Genomic DNA, 20,797 nt, shown 5'->3' with positions numbered 1-20,797 from the left:
AGAGTGAACTGCGGGGGCAGACTGAGTGGATAGCTGCAGTCCTCGACAGCGGAAAGAGACTCAAATAAGGATTTTTCTTTTTGTATCGAGCCGTATCGACTCATAACTCCAGCTTTTGTTTCATTTTGTGCCGCTTCGTGCTTCTTCTTCTTGTTCTTCTTGTTGGACAGACGGAACTTGTGTCTTGTGGAGTTTGGTTTGCCGTGTGTCGGTGTCGGTGTCGGTGGGATATGGACAGTCGAGCCGCTGCAGGGAGCGACTGGCCGGTGTTCACTCACTAGTCGCGGAGATTAAAAAAGAGAGAGAGAAAGAAAAAAAACAGTCAACTCGCCGTCTGGGACTTTTGACTGGATGTTTGATGAAGCGCTTCGACGGCTCGGTCACTTCTGGCAAACCGTGGATTTACCAGGTTCACTCACGGATAAATACTCGTGATTCCCGGTCGACGACGACGACGACGAGGAGGATTTACGCTTCTAAAGTTGTAGGAAAAACATGGAGACTGTAAGTCGGCAAAGCTTCCAGCCTCATCCGGGACTGCAACAAACTCTGAAGCAGTTTCACCTCAGCTCTATGAGCTCTCTGGGCGGACCGGCCGCTTTCTCTGCCCGGTGGCAACATGAGCTCCTCTTCAAGAAGGACGGGAAGGAGCCGGAGCCGGTCCTGCAGCATCTGCCGCCGCCGGTGATGCCGGGCCCGCTCTTCATCCCCTCGGACCGCTCCACGGAGAGGTGCGAGACCGTGCTGGAGGGCGAGACCATCTCGTGCTTCGTGGTCGGCGGGGAGAAGAGACTGTGTCTGCCGCAGATCCTCAACACGGTGCTGCGGGACTTCACCCTGCAGCAGATCAACTCGGTGTGCGACGAGCTGCACATCTACTGCTCCCGGTGCACGGCGGACCAGCTGGAGATCCTCAAAGTCATGGGGATCCTGCCCTTCTCGGCGCCGTCCTGCGGCCTCATCACCAAGACGGACGCGGAGCGGCTCTGCAACGCCCTGATCTACGGAGGCGCCTACCCGCCGCGCTGCAAGAAGGAGCTGAGCGGCGGCGGCGGCGGCGGCGCTCTGGAGCTGGAGCTCACCGAGAGGAGCTTCAGAGTCTACCACGAGTGCTTCGGCAAGTGCAAGGGCTTGTTCGTGCCGGAGCTGTACAACAGCCCCAACGCAGCGTGCATCCAGTGCATGGACTGCAGACTCATGTACCCGACCCACAAGTTCGTGGTGCACAGTCACAAGGCGCAGGAGAACAGGACTTGCCACTGGGGCTTCGACTCGGCGAACTGGAGGGCGTACATCCTCCTGGGCCAGGATTACACGGGGAAAGAGGAGAAGGCCCGTCTGGAGCTGCTCCTGGACGACATCAAGGAGAAATTTGACTTCGCCAACAAGTACAAGAGGAAAGCTTCGTCCAGGGTGAGTGGGGGTCCTCGTGCTGTGGCACTTTTCTCTGCATCATGTGTTGTGGGATGTTGGGTTGGGGAGTCCCGGCTGGGAATCCTATACAGAGTGAGATGTGTGTGTCCAAGTTAAAGACAGGGTTACCTGCACATTCCTGATGTCTCATGTGTCACATCCAGGGGTCACTGACCCCCCCCCCCCCATCCTCCTCATCCACTCAGTATGGTCATCATTGCCATATTGTCACTAATTGGGCCTCATCCAGCAGTGACAACAAAACGCCTCTGGTGGCTATAAAGCCATTATTTACCTCTTACACTCACTTTTTATTGGTCCTCTACTGTAAATACAAACTCATTCACCAGCAACTGACTCAGTGGGAAAACACAAAACACATCACACTGAATTCAGATGGAAGTCAGGAAATAATTCTTCCTCCCCCACTTGACATTAAGAGACATTTCAATCCACACACACACACACACAAAGTAGTTGCAGGACAGTGTGTTGACTTCCCCACACCAGGACCTCAGAGAGAAACATGTTTTGCCTCATTGGGGGGGGAGGGCAAGGTCAGTGTTTATACCGGAAACTGTCCCAAAGAGGTAACAAAAGCTAACTAACACACACACATTTTCAAATTGTGTGTGTGTGTGTGTTTGTGTGACAGTTGTGTGTGTGTTTAATCAGTATCTAGTGTTGTGCGCTGTCCACTCTCTCACTCTGATTCTAATTGCTAGAGTTCAGATTTCTTCTTCTCTGCAGCTTCCAGCTCTGCTTTGCTTCCTGTGTTATTTCTTTGTTTTTGTTTTGTTTTTTTGAATGTGGTTTTTCTTCAGCCCCCCACCCCCCCCCCGCCCCCCCACACCCCTTCCTCTCTGACTGACTGTAAAGATGTATGAAGGGATTATAATCTGATCTCTGGTGTGCAGGCAGTGAGTTTTGCAGAGAGGGGTAGCTGGGTGGTAGACTGATAAAAAGACGCCCCCCCCCCTCCCCACTCCCCCACCCCACCTCTAGAAAAAAAAAAAAGGCTAGTGTGGCCATTTGCATGAACTGTTACACATGAATGGAGTTGATGAAGCAGGGTTTAGAAGTATTGTGGTGGAAACATAATATGATCCCAACAAAGGGGAGCATTCAGCAAACATCGGGACCCCCCCCCCCCCACCACCACCACCACCACCCTCTCACCCATCCACCCTCCCCTCCCTCCCTCCTCCCCTCCCCAAAAACATCCACTTTACCCCAGGCCAGCCACCCACCTCTGACATACACGCACTCGGCTCATCCTGCCCCTCTTACCTACTTTTTTTTTTTTTTTTTACTTGGATCTAATTGAAACCAGAGGGGGGGGGGGGGTTCTGGGGGCAGCAGACTTGTTGATGAGGCACAGAAAGCAACTGCAAAAGTGTTTACAAGCAGCTTCTCTCCAGCCCCCACTGAGGCTTCTTTCAGAGGTGGGGGTCTGCTAAAGAAAGAGGAATCAGAGAGACCCTCGAAGTTCCCGAAAAGTGCCAGAGTCCTGCCATGCATGGTGAATACCCACTCTTGGCACACACTTTCATTCAGACTTGAGTGGGCACACCTCTAGGACCCCCACTTTTAAGGGGCCTCTTCTATTTTTATAAGTGCCGACAGGGCACCCAAGTGTTAAGCCCAAGGCTCATTTGAGCCTCTACCCGGCTTTTTAATTCGACTCCTCCTTTTTTTTTTTTTTCCTCAAGTACCCTGTTTCAAGAAAACGCTAATGAGGGAATACATGCTGGGTGGGAGTTGAGGAATATTGCTAAACTTATAGCAACAGAGCTCCCTGTTGTCAGCACATTTCAGCAGGCGCTTTTGAAAAAAAGAAAAAAAAGAAGAAAAAAAAGGACTTTCTTGCAGGATGTGAGGCAAAGTGCTAGACTGCTTCTTACCGCTCAGCACACACACACTCACACAAGAAAACGCCATCATCTGTGTGTGCTGTCGGCCAAGGAACTGGGCGGCTCTGTGAATATTAATAAGCGTGTTACAAAAGTGTTAGCAGCAGTCTCGCATGCAGACAGACACAGGAAGTGATATTGCCGCACTTCCCTCCTTGCAGACGCTCCTCTCTGAGCTGAGCCTCCTCCCAAGATGCACGCTGGCAAATATCTGAATCACACACACACACACACACGTCTGAGGGAGAAAAAAAACTGCAAACTGCTCTTGTGTGTTTGTGGATGCAGCGTGAATTTGCACTAAAAAGTTCATTCTCCGGATGTGAGAACAGCAAAATGCAGTTAACTATTATATTGTTTAAATTAATTTAGACGCTGGGTGTGGAGCACTTCTCCCAAGTCGCTCATGCCAGCTCCCCCCCCCACCCCTGGTTGCAAATCTTTTTGGTTTCTGGCTGGTGCACATGTGGGTGGCACACATAATCAGTGGCTTTCCGCATCAGGATGTTTAGATAAGGATTGTGGCTGCAGATTTAGTATGTTGCTAACTTTATAATTTGCCCTCAAGATGATGTGATTTCTACACAATCCGTCTGTTTAAGGGAGATATGAGAAAAGAGAATTGTGGGGCGGAGGGGGGTGGTGTTTGGTTGGGGTTGGGCGGCGCTTGTCGAGGAGCCAGCTCCAGCTTGAGTCATGCTTGGTTCAAAACAAGCAAGTTTACATCAGACTTTCTTTTTTTAGTTGCCTTCCTAAACAGCGAGAATCCAGACTCTTTTCAGTTTTTTAAAAAGAAATGAGGCAGCTTCGATTGGACACAGGATCTTTTTTTGCTACAGATGGATGCTGGTTTGTTCTGAGCTACAGTACAGAGAGGTGGACACGCTCGCCACAGCTGTTGCATGAAAACACTGAAACATGTTCCTGTGCATGCGTATCCCCAAGAGACGGCGCAGTGACTCTGCTGCTTCCTGGTGAAAAACCCCCAAATGTCCTCTGATCCAGTGATTCGTGTTGGTTCTGAGGTGCCGGACAGAAACAATAACGCAGCACAGAAGCCATTTTGTGTTTATGCTCCACATATAGTGTACTGCTGCTGCACATTCCTGCACACTGTTTCCATGCTGGGTGTGCAAACAGCTGATTGGTCTTGTAAAACTTCAAAAAAAATGAGATAAAAAAGGAGACAGAATCTTATTTTGCTGCCGCGCAGGAGCTCAAACTTCCCCTTTTACTTCTGCAGCCGCCCCTCCCCTCCTCACCTCCCCACCCCTGAGATGCCCTCACTGCTGCTCAGGATATCTGGCCTGCAGCAGAAAGGGGCAGCTTGTTTCAGGAGGGGAGGGGGAGGTGGGGCAGCGGTGGTGGCGGCGGCGGTGGTGGTGGTGGTGGGGGCTCAGAGGAAGTGAACTCCCCAAGGGGATATAGGCCCATGTCCTGTTTCATATGCAAGGCGCAGTGTTGGCTAAGCCTGCTGACAGCCAGCCATGTCCACACAGTGGACATGACAACAGCTGGTGGCTGTGCTCTGCAAAGGCAGCTGAGGGAATATTTTCTATTTGGCGAAATGTGACAGTTGCATAAGGTCTGCTCCAGAGTTTGGCTTTTTTTTTTGTCCTGGGGAAGCGCATGTGAGGAAAAAATGTTTGCCGTGTTGATGTTTCTCCATTTTTTTTTTTTTGTCAGTCAAATAGAATTCAGAGTCTGTGCTCTGTGCTTTGAGAAAGGAGGAAGCGGCTGATTGAATTAGGTGTTTGCCTGAACGTGCTGCCAGTCTGGCTTTCTAATGGAGGACAGTCGGTCCAAGCTGTGAGGCATGACCGAGGGTCAGAGAGATCAATGGCGTATTGACATGTGAGCGTCTTTATGTCAAGAGTGATTGAAAACTCCATCGCTTTTGGCGGTGAATCAAAGCAGAGTGACAGACTGACACTGAAACTTCGCCGGCCTGTTTCCTTTGAGATGATGTTTTATATCTTGGGCAGATGTGAAAGTGAAGATTAAGCTCTGAGAAAAATGATGTTGACGACGCCCAACGTGAATGATACGGAAACAAAAGGCAATGAAAGCTCTCGTATCATGTCTTTTTGAATTATAATGTAATAGCCTATAGAAATATGCAGGGGAGGCATAGATGGTTTTTGGTGCTAAAAAGCAACAAATATATCTTCCTATGGATTAACACTTTGAATAAAAAGAATGGAAAAGTGTAAATTATGAAAATGAAAATAAAACATAATTAAGCTGCACAGATTCAGCCTTTCATGTGCAAGAAGTCGGTAGCAAAAAACTACATTTACATTGCTCTTTTAACTCCTCGATGAAAAACTTTTGAGGAACAATTGTGCCGTGCGACGAAAAGTCTGTACAGTGGTTTTGATGAGCCTTTAAACATCTGTGTCGGCCGTAGACAGGAAAGAGCTGTTAACAAACACGAGAGACAGAGAGAGACACAGAGAGAGAGTGGCAGAGCAGGTTATATAGCTTGTTGTGTTGTCTGGAAAATGTTTTCAGAAGGCTGCCATTGAAGTAGCGGTGGAAAAATGAATTAAGTGCAGTGATTCTTCTCATACAAAACGTCTCCCTGCCAGAAGCTGTTTATTTCAAAGCCTTTAAAATTCGGTGAACAAAAGGGGATTTTCCCAGTTACTGCTTGATTGTGCACAATGGATGAAAGCATCTAGAAAGCAGCTCTGCATGTAGTTGTTTGCTGTGGGATTCTGACTTGACTGTCACTTTGTCATATTCAGACCGAGCCCTGGCCAACCTTGTCTGTGTGTTTATTTCAGCATTCGAACCCTCAACCCCCACCCCCGCCCATGATAACTTATACTGTAATTGTCGACATAAATCAACGTTGGCTTTGTAAACCACGCCAGGTGCTGTTGTTGGTTTGCGTGGGAGTCCACTTTGATCCGATCCATTCATCTCGTGAAACGTGTTCGCATTTCTCCAAGTAAGACCCTGAAAAATAAGATCGCCGACGAATCAGATGCTAAATTTTTTTTTCCAACAATACCTAAACCTCTCCAGAATTTGACCCCATGACTCTGTTTCTGTGTTGCAAAAAAGACTAAGACTCGGCTCATTCAAACACCTCAGCATCACCGCTGTGGTTCACGCATAGCATAACCCTCTTTCAGACTGGAGGAGAACAAGAAAAGGAGAAGTTTAAGCTCTCATAGCCAGCCATTGTCTGCCCCCCCTCCCCACCCCATCTCACCATCCCCTCTGCCGTGCCCCCATCCCCCGTCTCCCCTGGTCCGCTGGCTTCTCCACCATCCATCAGCGGCGTCTTCGTGTGACAAACCAAGCGACTGGCCGAGCGCTTCATGAAGAGCCTGGACAGGCCGAGGTAGGGGGGTGGGGGGGCTGGACAGTGTATTAATATACCTTGGTGGTCGGTCTCTGTGTGGAGGAAGAGACGAGGGCTAGGGGGAAGGAAAAAGCAAAGCCTTCTGGCGTCTGTCCATGATACCTCCCACCTACCTTCCTATACCAGACCGTCCATTCAAAGAAGATGGAGGAAAGGAAAGCTTTCCAAGCAGTAGTCCATGTTGCTGCGGTTGTAGGCAACCATGCATGCGAGTTATGTGGGAAAGCAGCGCACGCGAAGCTCAGGGCAAATGCGTTTGAGGAGCTGAGAGCATGTATGGAAATGAAATATTTCCTCCCTGTCAGAATATTCACAGCCTCCCGATAAAGTGGGAAAACTAACAAGCACACTCAGCACGCGGTGACGAATCTTAAGTCTCTGAAAGGGGCCGTTAGCGTGTCTCATCGGGATTATTGTAAGAGCGGCACGGAAGGAAGAACCTGGTGACCTTCTCCAGGTGTTGCGTGGAAGAGAAGCCCCTGCCCTCCTCCCCCTCCCCCCACCCTCGGTCAGATGGTGCGATTCGATGTCTGGCCTGGCCACTGGCTTGTGAACTACAGTGTCAATTTTTTTGTGTGCATTCAATATTGATGGTAGGGTTACCATAGGCAGCTAGGTCCGGTGTGTTTATTTAATGAGAGGGTCTTTGAAATATTCATCGACACACATGGTGCTGTAAGCCCCGGCTTCTACCTTAACTACACATCCCTGAGCACTGTCCTCTAACCTTTCACCTCCTTTAACTTAACCCCCCACCCCCCCACCCCCCTGGCTCCTGTAGCAGCGATTTTCAGATGTGAGGCCGGCATCACTTGATTTGTATGTTTTGTCTCTCCTAAGCGGCCGAAAGCTTCAAGCCACACACACTATTAAACAATTTGAAATGTTCTGACGATTTTGTTAAATGCAGTTTCAATAGCGAGGAACGTCTTTTCATTCCACCGCCCACACACATTATGAAAATGTAAATGAGATGCTGCTCAATACAATTGTCTTGTTATTTAAAAAAAATAAAATAAAGTGTTGTAGCCAATCAGAACAAAAGCTCAGAGCCTCTCTCGTGAGGGCGGTGTGACATCAGAAAGTTCCATAAATCCAGATGGATCTTTAAGGCTCTGTGTCTGAATACAGACTGTGTGCATTTCTCTGTGGACTGATGCTCTGATACTTTCACAGTATTAGTATAAAAACTAAACCTGCTCTATAATCCAATATAACATAAAAATCTCACTTGATACAATATGACAATATGGGACCTTTAAGTCCTACTAGATTTAGGGTTAGGGTTCAGCTGAGACGTTTAAATGTCTGCTCCACTACAAGCCACAACTGTTTTCAGTTAGTGAGTTTACAATACCAATGTGGCAGGGGCGGCTCCTCCGACATTCGTGTATGGATTGCACGCATGATAAACATTCAAGTCATATCTGTGAGCAGTTATGCTGTCTGTTTGTTTTGACGTGCGGGCTTGCATTGCATCATGGGGCTGAACGTGAGATTTATCGCTATGAGGTGTTGAGAGAGACACAAAGATATGTGAGACATGCTTTACATGCCCTATGTGGATATCAGTCTCCGCCCCATAAAAAATATAAATATAGGTAAAGGTCCATACAAAGGTTGGGCAGTGGAGAGCAGAATAAACTGAGCTGGTTGATTTCAAAGAGGTGGCTTTAAACCTGGAAACCACTGTCAGGACAGCTTCAATTGCAAGCTGTGATGATGGGATGGGGGGTTTCACTTTGTGCTGCGTCAGCCCAGGAGCACGCTTTGTGTATGACGGCTGTGTTGTCCTCTGGAGTTGCCCTGCCCCCCACCCATTTCCCCCCTGCCCCCCCTTTGCGCTCTCATGTTTGGAAGAGCAGCCAGCACCGCATGACCTTTCCTACCCCAAATAAAGAGGTGACCTACCTCACCCCTTGCCTCTCTTGAAGCACAGTCGGCCAATCGCGTGCCGCTGTGCAACTCCCACGGGGCAGATGGCTGTCTGATGAAGGCAGCTAGACACACGCGCACACACACACACACACTACAATCTAACAAATTATCCATGGAGAATATAATGTAATGAAATGAATGTTTGTGTGATAAAAGCGGAGCTCAGATGTGTCTATAAGATTTTGGGGCTTACCAAACTCAATGTGTATGTGAGACACATGGAAACATTTGAATAGCGGAGGTATCCTCCGCCTCATTTGGTGTGTGATTGTGCATGGGGCTGGTCGAGCATATGATTCGCAGTCGTGTGGGTATGGAGTGTGTGTGCGTGTGTGTGTGTGCATGCCTGGATCAGCTGTAGGAGCTGTAGGAGGAGATTAGCATGAGCTCACTGCCTACTCATTTCCATCCCCATCTGCCTGTCTCCCACAGTGATGCCCCCCCCCCCATCCCAAACTCCACCCCCGCCCCTAACCACGCGCATGCACACACACACACACACACAACAAAGTACATGCATACATGAGCACGGACATCCACACAACATCCAGATCCCACCCCCGCAATGCCTCCTCAGTCTTATAATGAATACAGAAGCAGACAGAATCGTGTGCTAATACACACACGCATGCCCATATACACACACACACACAGACTTGTCAGCCGCACAGCCAGCGTGTAACACAACATCCACCAGGCATGGCCTAGAATATCCTCCCATAGTGTCATGTCAGAAGCGAGCGGGCTATCTCAGACTGTTGGAACAACAATCTATGGGTGGACTGATTTCTCTAAAGGGCAACTCCGTAATGATTGTCTCAGTCGGGAGGTAGAGACAGGCAGGTCCTCCAGCTAATAACCCGCGTTAATCTGATTTCTGATTGAACTGGTGTGATTTCTGTGGAGGAGGAAACTGCCAAGTCAACTCAGCAGCTTTGCAAAATCTCTGTCAAACTGATGGGATGGTAATAAAAACAGTAGAAATATGGATTTTTTATTTAAAGAAGCTCAGCAGTAAAGCTCCACTTTGGCACAAATTTAAAAGTTCAGTTTAATAATAAATAAACTGGTCCTCTGATGCAGAAAATTTTTCCTTTTCATGTGTTTTGATATTTATCCTAAAAAATCACATTTCAGCTCTGGTTTTCAAGGGAGTGTTTGGGTTCACGATCAGATTTGTTTTGCATCAGCTAATCAACACGTTACTTATAATCTCAGTTAAGGTGGTTAAACTCACCAGTTTTATCATAGTTCCTTTTTAAAAAACCCTTCTCTTCTTTTTCTTTTCGCCTTTTTTAGTGAAGAAACTTTGCTAACGGGTCTGAAAAGTTAGTAAATTCCCCAACAAAGGCGCTAAGTTAGCAACGTTAACCTCACTTACTGACGTAATAGGTACCGCGCGCACCAGTTTCATTGTTAAAGTGTAGCGGCCATTGGGGAAACACAGCCGGTCAACCAATTGCGTAACTTCATCACTCAGTCAGCTACATTTGTGGTTATGGGGCTGCCCGGCCGGCTGGCTGTCCGGGTCTCACTCACAAAGCTTTCACCTTTTTATTCCGAGCACAATTGTTGTGTGCGAGGGGCATTAAGTACTCCACTGCCCCATTTGAAATAATGGCGAACAAGCATTTGGTCCAAAGGCAGAGGTCTATGTTCTGTTGTGGAGGCAGGCTGGGTCCTGGGAAGCATCCTTTTCAAAGGTTAGGGGGGTGGTAGAGGACTGGAGGTCATCCTGGCTTGGCCTCAGCCATGTGGAAGGGCAGCTCCCAGGAGCTCTGAGGAGTATTGTTGTGAGAGTCCAGGGAGGTGGTGGTGGTGTCTGGGGTGGGGAGGGGGATGGTCGCTGTCCACCGGCTAGCCATTGTCACCTCTTTTGTGGTGGGTATCAGCTGTGGATCTGTGATTGTGAGACAGATAGAGGTGATATCCCACTCTCCACCCCCTCCACTGTGGGATGATCAGTGTTCCCAAAGCGCCTGAGTCATGGACTAGCACTCATTGTTTGCCCCCCCCCCTCCTCCTCTTCCTCCTCCTCCTCCCCACACACCCACCCATCCCTCCATCCTCCTGCTCATGAGCTTTAGCTCGTCCTTCCTGGAAGCATCGTGTTTGGTTCTGTCCAGCACAAACCCTGAGGTGGCCATGTCTGCTTTTTATTAACATCTCACGTAAAATTAACTTTTATTATTATTATTATACATAAAAGTTATAATTACCAGTGCAACAATGACTCCTCACAGTCCATGTCATTCACACCCGTGGAGGAGAATGTGTTCTGGGATATCCTCAATTTCCAAATATAAAAAAGAGCGTATTGTTCACTCTAAAAATGAGTTCCAAAGTAAGTTTTAGTCCAGAATAAATAGAAATAAACCTCCATTGTTGATTTTTGTCGAAGAATTATAGTAGATCTTTTTCGTTGCCTCAAATTTCTCCTTCATTGCAGACCAGGGGGAATATATTAAAACCAGCAGGATGTAAGAGTCTTCAGGGACTGGACATGCCTTCAGAAAATTCAGTTTAAAAAAACTGAAGACTTCACCAGAAGCTGCAGGCTGTGCATTTTCCTCACGGGCTTTTTCCTAGTTTTGAACGCTGAAGAGATAGAGAATAGATCCGGCGCAATCTCGAGCGTGTCTCTTCTCGGAAAAAGGTGTATCTTCCTGGAAGTAAAGTCCACAAACACCTCCGATGTTGACTTTTGTTTAGTCTGCTCTGACTCACAGTTATGTCTTGCTTGCTCTCAAGGAGCCACGGGTTAATCCTAAACCGGATTAATCAGGAGGCCGATCGAGCTGCCCTATTGATCCAACAAAACAACTCAGCTCTGAACTTTGATTGACCATTATAACCGTCCTCTGTTTATCACGACAGTGGTTTATAAGAAGTTGCCGTGGGGGCCAGGTGTGCCGCAATCATAACACAACCGAAAGAGGATTTGGTCTCGGCGGCGCACACGCTGTTTTTCAGGGTGGGTTACCGTATTTGGGTTTGAAGTGAAACCAGTTAATCAAGAGCTGAGTGCAGACTGGAGAGCAAGGGTTAAACCCAGCGGGGAGGGGAGGGGAGGGGAGGGGAGGGGGAGTTTAGACTGGCGGAGCAGAGCTAGATAGTTTTTTCTTTCAGGCCGCCTGTGCAGAAACAGAAACACAGTCGGTGAACTGCGGCCACACCTCAGCTGCAGCTTGTCAGGAAGTGGAGGTGGAAGGCGTGTGTGTGTCTGTGTGTGTGTGTGTGTCTGTGTGTGTGTGTGTGTGTGTGTGTGTGTGTGTATGTTTTAGCAAACCAGGGCCTCTCTTGGTGTTGGCAGCGAAGGGGTAGAGCTCGGTAGGCTCGGTTTACTCCTCAGGAATGAAGTGTTGGAAACAAAGGCTTATAATGTGGTTAACATCCTTCCTCTAAGACTAGCTGGGCCATTCCTCCTCTCCAAGTCACCAATCTCCTGAATTAATCCATCCCAGCTGCACTCTGGCAAATGAAGCGGCCATGCAGATGCTAAATAAAACAATATACTGAAAGGGGATCCCTCCTCCTGGCACAGACGCCTGCTTCTCAGGTCTCAGTCTGAGCCTCCACCACCGGGCTCAGACTATCCCCCAACCCCCCTCCATCCTAAAAATCAAGCAATTGATTTCACATCCCACACACACACACACATGCACACACTCCTTCCACTCAGGCAGAGAAGACAATAGGCCTCTTGAAGCTCCTGGATTATAATTAATGTAATTGTAGATCTCTAAGACAAGGTAATGTGTGGAGCGTGTAACCACCTCCAGCCCACTGTTGAGCACAAAGACCTTATTCTCAGCGTCGTCCTTCAAAGAAACGCTGCCAAGGCTATGTTGAGCACTAGGACATCTGTTTATATAAAGTCCCTGGCCATTTATATATGTCTGCTGTCCCTGTGTGTGTGTGTGTGTGTGTGTGTGTGTGTGTGTGTTTGTGTGCGGATGTATGGGGAGGGGGGTTGGACAAGCTGACTTATCCCATGTGACCTCTAGCCTTCTCACTGGGCTCATCTGTCTGCCCTGTTTAATTATCTTCTCTCTCTCTCTCTCTCTCTCTCTCTCTCTCTCTCTCTAACACACACACACACACACACACACAGAGGTCAGGGCTGCAGCTGAACCTTGCCACGCCACCTTCACTCCCATGGTTCCCCTCCCTCCTCCTCCTCCTTCCTCCAGTTCCCTCTCTCCAGGCATGGCTGCTGGTCGTCTGCATGGCTCTGCAGAGGATTAAGACAGATGTGTGTGTATGTGTGTAACATGTCTGTGTGTGTAAGCACTTGTGGTCTGCATAGCAGTCACACTTTTCCCACAGCATTATCGCAAAGGACGATGTATGCTTCCCTTATAGAACAGCTGTCTAGCACTGAGGCTCTTCTACAGGGTCAGACCGTCGCATTTCTCCATTTACACATATTTTATTATGGTTCATAATGCAGAGGTTTATTTATACAGAAAGTGCTTCACCTGTCTTCACTAATTTGCTGATATTACAGCTTACGTTAGAACAGCAAATGCACTTGATGAAATGCTTATTTCATATTTCTTCACATATGAACTCTTACCTACATATTTCATTTTTTGTTGAAATTAAATATTAAAACGAACAAGCAGGGTCCTTTACGTCTTTAGTGTCTCTGTAGCACCACAATGCCTGACACATTTGACATTGTTCACATATTCACCTATTCAGCCCCTGTAAAGTCTCTTTAATGTCTCGTCCAAATGATTCTGAAAGACAACATCTGGCCAGTGTCTGGATGAGTTCAGGAGTGTGAAACAACAAAGTTGCCTTCACATACAGTAAATGACACCATATATAGGACACATTCTCAGAATACTGCTTGTCCCACATGACCGTAAGTGTTAGATGTGTCATATCTAAGTGCATTAACTTCATCAGTTTGTAGGTCAGACATTCAAATCACAGTTTTCACTACCTTCTTTTTACACACACTTTCGATAGAGTGAATTGGCACATTATGAAACCCTTGGGCATTGCAAAGATCCTAATCAAAGTGAGGTATAAAACATCTGCCACATCCTCCTCTGCTTGGCAGGGTGGCCAAGTGTGAATGTGTAGGTCTATGTGTTGTTTTCTCTTTCAGAAGTGGTTACATTTCTCACAGATAGAATCGAATGCGAGCGAGGAGGTTAGATCCAATCAGGAGTCGTCACCCAGACGTATTTACAGCCTGGTTAAAGTGTACGCTGCGGTACTACTTATCTAGATTTAGATTTATCTGGATGTATATGGTGACGCAACTGAAGAGGGCGGGTAGGAGACGGAGGAGAGCGTTTGTAGGGGGGTTGCTGCTTGATTTCCCAGGCAGCCGAGTCGGCCTTCAGAGGAGAAGCGGAGACAGCGGGCCGGTGTTTTGTCTCTCAGCCCAAGGACAGAGCCAGAGGTGTTATGTCTCTCCGTCTTTTCATTCTTTCTCTCTCGACCTTTTATGTTTTCTTGAACCGCTTGCTTCCCCCTGTGTCAAACCCCTTCCCCTTCCCCTGCCAGACCCCCACCCCTCACTGCTTTCACCATCCGCGGTGTAGCCGTCCAGCTCAGGAAGTGCTGTGAAACATCAGATTCCACTTCCTGCAGCAATCAATACATCTCAGGTCCGGCAGACATGCACCCACAGCTGAGAATGCACACATGTTCTTTCTCCCTCTCTCTCACTCTCTGTCTCTCTCTCTCACACACATACACACACCTGGTGTGATTTCACACTGTATGCATGTAAGAGGAGCTTTTATTCAGAGGAACACCAAGATCAGACTCGATTTCTAAGACTTATAATGAAGGAGAAAGGTAGCAAAAGGCCTGGGTGTCCTTCACACCATCCAATCAGGAGCCGTCAGCCGTCAGTATCCCAATGAATCCAATGAATGGTGTGGAATCAGTTAACTATCGTCTTAAAACACTTTGAACATCGGCGCTGTCAATGGGGTGCAGGGGCTCTTTGAGACTGTTCAAGGAGATTTTGAAAGGGCTTTTACATCTACGTGTATTTATTTGGCAGATGCCTCATTGAGGTACAGTCCAAGCTGCAGCAGATCAAGGCGAAGCTTTTGAGAAGTGCTTCAACAATATCTAGTTGCACAAAGTTCCAAGTGCCAGAAAGTTTGCAGGTGCACAAAGCAACGTTTAAACAGAGAAAGAGCTGGATTGACCGACAGCGAGAGCAAAAGGTCACCAAACCATTCTTGAAGACAACGATTAGTTTGGTAATGTTGTGAATAGAAGTTAGTCTCTGGAGCCGACAGTGGAGTTTGTCCAATATCCATTGTGGGATGTGAGTAAAGGAAGCTGAGATTTAGACAATGGAGCGCAGCAAGAATGAGTCCTGAAACCCGGAAACTGGTAAGGATTCTAGCCCCTCTGGTCCCCCTGTCCTGAAGTCTCTGGGTTTTCTTTCTGAATGAGTTTTGCCTCAAACTATCTCTTGAAAATTTCAGGTTTTATTCTACAACATATAATATGTTATATGTTTCTTTATGTCAACCTTACGGCCTTGCTCCGTTTATATACTTGCACTACTACTACTACTACTACTATACTTATACGTGCACTTACAAACTGCTAGAGGAAAGGCTTCTGTAGAAGAGATCAGCAGTAGTCCTGTTGAATCCAAAGTGGAAGTATCATAAACTTTTGTCGTCAGGGAAGAATGGCAAGACTCTGGTATCATCGACATAGAAGTGACATCCCACAAACAAAAGATAAGAATTCCGCTATAATTCAATCAAGTTGAAATTATTCCATTTAGAAGACACCAAATAATTACAATTAGCGCTCATCGGTTTCATTGATACCCTCGATATCTGATCTCGGCTGACAGTTTAATCTTTTACTCTCGGCAGCCTTGGCTGACTTCTCTGTGGTTGATTTTGGCACGGTGAAGAAGCAGCAGCCAAATGGATAGATGGATGAATCGAAGGAGGGATGGATGGATGGATGAATGAATGGAGGGATGATGGACGCCTCGGCCCTTCCCTCCTCCTCCTCCTCCTCCTCCCCAATGGCAGTAATGAAATGATAGATCCCTAATGTGGATGGGAGCAGAAGTGAAGGGATGACCTCACAGCCACCTAATCGCCGCGGAGGGACAAGCCGGCGGCTAATGTGTCCATTAGCCTTCCCTCTGCCAGAGGAGAAACCAACCTGGCTGGGAGTGAGATAGAGGGAGAGAGAGAGAGAGGGATGAGCTGGAGGACAGGAAACGACACACAACTCTTTTTGCTCTTCGCCTGGACTCAATTTCATCCTCATTTGTTGAGCTGTTTTTTTTTTTTTCTTTTTAAATCTCCTTCTAGAAAACATTCCGTCCAGTTCTGTCACACCTTTAAAGTCTCCAAACCAGTACCCAACTCTGTATACTGGTAAAAACATCCCCCTCTGTCATTGTGTAAATGTTTGCTACTGGGGGATCCTGTTGTTCCTCGTCTGGCCTACAGTTCATCACTGGGGGTCACAGAGGTTGCTGATACCAGAGTTTGCTCCAAATGAAGCCCCCTCCCCCGCTTCATCATGTGACCTGTGTGGGGTGACTGTCAGTGGACAACAGCCAGAAGCCCCAGGGATGAGGCCTTTTTTTTTTTTTTTTTGTACTAAATGAAAACACACTTACATGCACATGCACATGCACATGCACAGGCACACACACACACACGAGTCAATACGGAGCAAGCTGAACCCACGGTGGTGTCACATGTTCACCTGCTGCAGTGCAATCTCTCCTACTTCCCCTTTTCCGAGTAGGGCCGGGGTGAGAAGTGTGTCGGCTGTCAGTCACAACAACCCTGCAGACTGTCAGTCTGAGCTCCTACCGCAGAGCCAGCAACTTAGACTTCTGGTTTCGACACCGCACCGGCTTCCTGTGGCGTCTCCGCCCTGCTGTCGGAAGCATCTTTAAGACTCCTGACATAACTCTCCCAAATGCAGCGTCTCGCCTCGCTTCTTACTCTTTGCTATCTCTTTATATTTTTTTGTGCTTTATGACCAAATATGGATCTTTTTTTTTTTTTGTCTCCAGTATCGGACGTCCAAAACCCGTATCGTGTCAAACTAAACTCCAGACTCTCCCCCTCCTCCCTCACCACTGCAGACCATGTGATTTGGCTCCAGAGTGAAGCCTCTCACTCTCCCTTTCTCCCTATGTCTCTCTTGCACTCACTTAGCCTCTCCCAGAGTTCAACAGTGGAACAAAATGTCCGGCTCTGGAGTGGAAAGCGCCAGTATGTGCTAGCCAGCCAGCTCGATTTTGAGGCTGCCCAGCACCCTGCACTGAACCAAAGGGCCTCTTTGTGCTCTGCCCTCACAAAGATATACCCCGAGCAGCAAAAAAACACCTCCAAAAACAAAACTAACAGCAGTGTCCCAGCCAGGGGGTGGGCTGGAGAGGGGGTGGAGGGGAGCGAGTGGGTAGTGGGGGGGGGGGGGGGCTTCCTGCAGCCCTACACGCAGCGTCCAAGTGGAGGAGCTGCCAGAATTGGAGGTTACAAATAAAACCTGGTGAATAAGCTGGAGAAAAACAGAGGAAGGAAGTTTTCCATTTGTGCTAAAAAAGCCCCACGTGGTCGTGGCTTCCCCTTCATTCCTCTTCCTCGCGCACAAAGCCACGAAAGCCCCCGCAAATGCTCGTGTTTGCCCCCCCCCCCCCCCCCCCCCTCCCCTGAAAGCGTTTTGCAGTCAGCGAACGCTCCATTTGCACCGGGAGGACGTCGTTAATGTGACTTGTTAATGTTGTATGAACCTGTGAAATTCTCCACCAAGACACCGGTTTGGGTCCCAAAGCCGTGAGGAAACTGTCAAGTGGGGTTTAATAAAGATCCTTGACTTTAAAATAATCAGCTGACTATTGTGTCAATGAACCAATTAAACATTTAATCTATACAAAGATAAAAAACAAAACAAAACAGTGTTAGTTCCCCAGAGCAAAAGGGAGGAACATCAGACTTTTCGTCTGACTAGCATCCAAAACCCAGAGAAATGATATGAAACAGTGAAATTTTTTAGAAACGTGACATTTGACAAAGTGGAACCAGTCAGAGTTTGAGGAACACACACTCAGGTTGAGTCTAGATTACTGGATCAGGTCATTTGTCATCTAAATTGTAATTTTCAAAAGAAAATTCAGGGTAAGTGCTTAGACAGCTGATTGGTTGTTGACAGAATTTATCATTTGAGATGTTTGGACTCTTCTCAGGTGTGTATCAGTACAGTTGTATTATAGTGTCACTAAACCAAATAGATAATATGAGAATTATTAGTGTCATGAGTGATTTTTTTTTTTTTTTTGGTAGGGCCTGTAGTGGAATTTCTCAATGAGAGCTTTGATATCCGTTTTACTAGCTGTTCTCGAAGCAAAGTGTGTGTTACATTTTAGATAATCATAATAATTATTAGGATTTGGTCCCTAAGCCTGAAGTGAAACACAGACTTTGTTTTTTTCTGTGTGTGTGTGTGTGTGTGGTGAAATTCCTCCGTCACATGAGGTCCTCAGGTAATTGCGCTCCAGAGTAAATGACGTTTAAAGTGGAGACGGCGACAAACGGGGACAGTGTTGTTGAAAGAAATAACAAACTCATGACTATCACCGCCTCTGACAGTCATAAACAGCCAGACGCAGTCTACACACTGCTACTCTCTCTCAACCCCAGTGTGTGTGTGTGTGTTTCCTTACAGTAGCACCACTGAACTTTGAGCCTCGTCTTGAGACCTCAGCCGCCGTCTGTGATAGTAAAAACACAGTTGGCAGCCGCACGAATGTTATTTTCTGTCTGATAATGGAGCTATACCCGCTGCGCTGACCTGACTGCTCCACCCTGACTCTCAGCTTTACAGCATCAGAGATATGCCTCACTACCTGCCACACACACACACACATACACATACACACACAGCGTGGGCAACCTAATTGTCGACTGCTGGGCGTGTTGTACAAAGTCCCTTTCACAGTGTTAATTTGGCTCAACTTGAAGTTCAGCGACTCACGCTCCATTACAGAAATAGCACTGAGGTCCAAGAGAGGACGGCTTGAAATGTGTTATATGGTGTGTGTGTGTGTGTGTGTGTGTGTGTGTGTTTGTGTGTGTATATGTTTGCGTGTGTGGACACAGCCATCACCAGCAGCAGCAGCAGCAGCTACCACGGAAATTTCTATTTCAGTCTATTAGTCTGAAGGGGAGCCGCAGACAGTCAGACACCTCTGTGGCGTAGAGCGAGAGGGAGGGGAAAAGCGATAATGGATTTACTTCAGTGTGTGTTTCAAGGTGCCAGACAGTCTCTCTCTCTCTCTTTCTCCCTCCCTCCCTCCCTCCCTCCCTCTCTCTCTCTTTCTCTCTTAAAGTGGGCTAAGCAGTAGCTGGAGCATCAAGGCAGTCTTGTATGAAAAAACTACTCTCCCTCTTCCTTTTATGCTTGAAAAGAGCTGCAGCATTAAGTGAGAGAGGCATCAGAATTGTGTGTGTGTGTGTGTGTGTCAGTGTGAGTCTAATGCACCGCCTCCACACAGCACAGCAGAGCAGAGCAGAGCAGAGCACAGCGCTCTGGCCCTACATTATCCCAAATGCTGCTGCTGTGATTGGAGCGGTAATGTGGTTGCTAAGCAAATGCAGTCTTCCTGGACTAAATCGGAACGGGCAAAGACTGCTTCCTGGCTGGCTGGCTGGTGGGCTGGGCTTTGGGTGCTGCTGCTGCTGCTGCTGCTGCTGTGTGCTAACATGACTCACACACACACAGACTCGCACACACGCACATGGTGAAGTTGTAGCACCACACAAACCTCAGAAAGTAGCTCTATATGAATTATGTTATGCATGCTTTAGCATCCTCATTCAAAAATACCATCGACACACTCATTTTCTCAAAGCAGCAGCAGTGAGATGAAGGCTGAGAAACAAGTTGAGTTTTTTTTTTTCATCTCTGGAGCGAGAAGGTCATGACCAACAAACCAGAGAGCGGTGGTCGACCGCAACAAAAGGTTTGAGATGATTCAGCGACGGCAGCTGCTGCTGGTAACCTCGCTGCAGCTGGACGCCGCCGCCCAAAAAAAGGCAGCGATGCTAAGAATAATGCGTTTCATACAGATCTGTAGTTGATCATTTTCTTGCAAATGAGAAGTTGAAACTAAACACATCCTTTTTCAATTCACTTCAATCACTTTTTTTTGTTTTTGTTTAGCTGGGTTGATATGGTTTTCTTTGGTCTGGTAGGACCAGGAGGTCAGGGCGGCCAACGTCAGCTCATGCTCATCAGTAGGAGACGTGTTTATTTTGTAATTATTCTGTGACCTGATTGATTATTATTGGCTGCTTTTCCTTCAAGGGATAGTTCAACATTTTGGCATTACCTTTAATTGTCGGTGCAAGCTATTTTTAGAACGGCGGAGCAGAGCCACAAGCTGCTCAGAGCTACGCTACGGAGGCTAATGGGATTTCTTGGTTTCCCTCATCAAACTCATCAAATACACAATTCAACAACTCCAAAACTCTGGTGGACAAGTTGTGACCTGCACATTCACCACGCTATGAGATAATAATAGAACGTTACGAGACAGAGTTGTTTTAGAGGGAAATTATTAATTAATGCGAAACCACTGATGCACATTCCCGTCGGGGGCAGTTTTTCGGCAAGCGGTCTGCATTTTCCTCAAAAACAACTCCGTCTCGTAACGTCCCGTTATTATCTCATAGCGTGGTGAATGTGCAGGTCACAACTAGCTTTTTGGAGTTGTTGGATTGTGTATTTGACAGGGATGCAAACAGCGCGCCGAAAAGCGAAACTCGCTTTTTTCATGACCAATTAGGTGACTTGTGTGAATCGTTCAGATCCGAAGAGTTTTTGTTTTTGAGGGGAGGGGGGGGGGGTCTCAGCGTCTCAGCTGGGGTCAGTAAATGTTTTTCTAACAGGCTGACGGTGACAATCACGTGAAACTGAGGCGAACTCATTCATGGTTGTCTCTGATTATACTGATAACAGCCTACCTCCAATGCGCGACATGCGCGCTCGTTACTAACATTCAGCGTTATTCAACATTCAGTGAAGACCTAAAATTCAGTATCTCCAAAATTGAAATATTGCAAAGGATCTTTTTATTTTATTTTTTTTAAGCCTATAGAAATGTTGGCCTTCTGAAAACTAT

At 47.3% G+C, this 20,797-nt stretch overlaps 1 protein-coding gene across 1 annotated transcript in view; it reads left to right on the top strand.

Annotated features, from left to right (window-relative positions):
* The window catches only part of skia (SKI proto-oncogene a), a 76,007-nt gene continuing 55,210 nt past the window's right edge, over positions 1 to 20,797 (top strand). Inside the window, exon 1 of the mRNA XM_085780986.1 lies at positions 1 to 1,413. Within this exon, the coding sequence (XP_085637112.1) occupies positions 496 to 1,413 (918 nt within the window). The 5' untranslated portion in view covers positions 1 to 495. The remainder of the gene's footprint in view (positions 1,414 to 20,797) is intronic.

This window comes from Trachurus japonicus, chromosome 7 (assembly GCF_045865225.1).
Source record: "Trachurus japonicus isolate A0001 chromosome 7, Traja_1.0".
In the NCBI taxonomy this organism is placed as follows: domain Eukaryota; kingdom Metazoa; phylum Chordata; class Actinopteri; order Carangiformes; family Carangidae; genus Trachurus; species Trachurus japonicus.
The sequence above is the reverse complement of the archived record's forward strand: the minus strand, read 5'-3'. Positions and strand labels throughout refer to the sequence as shown.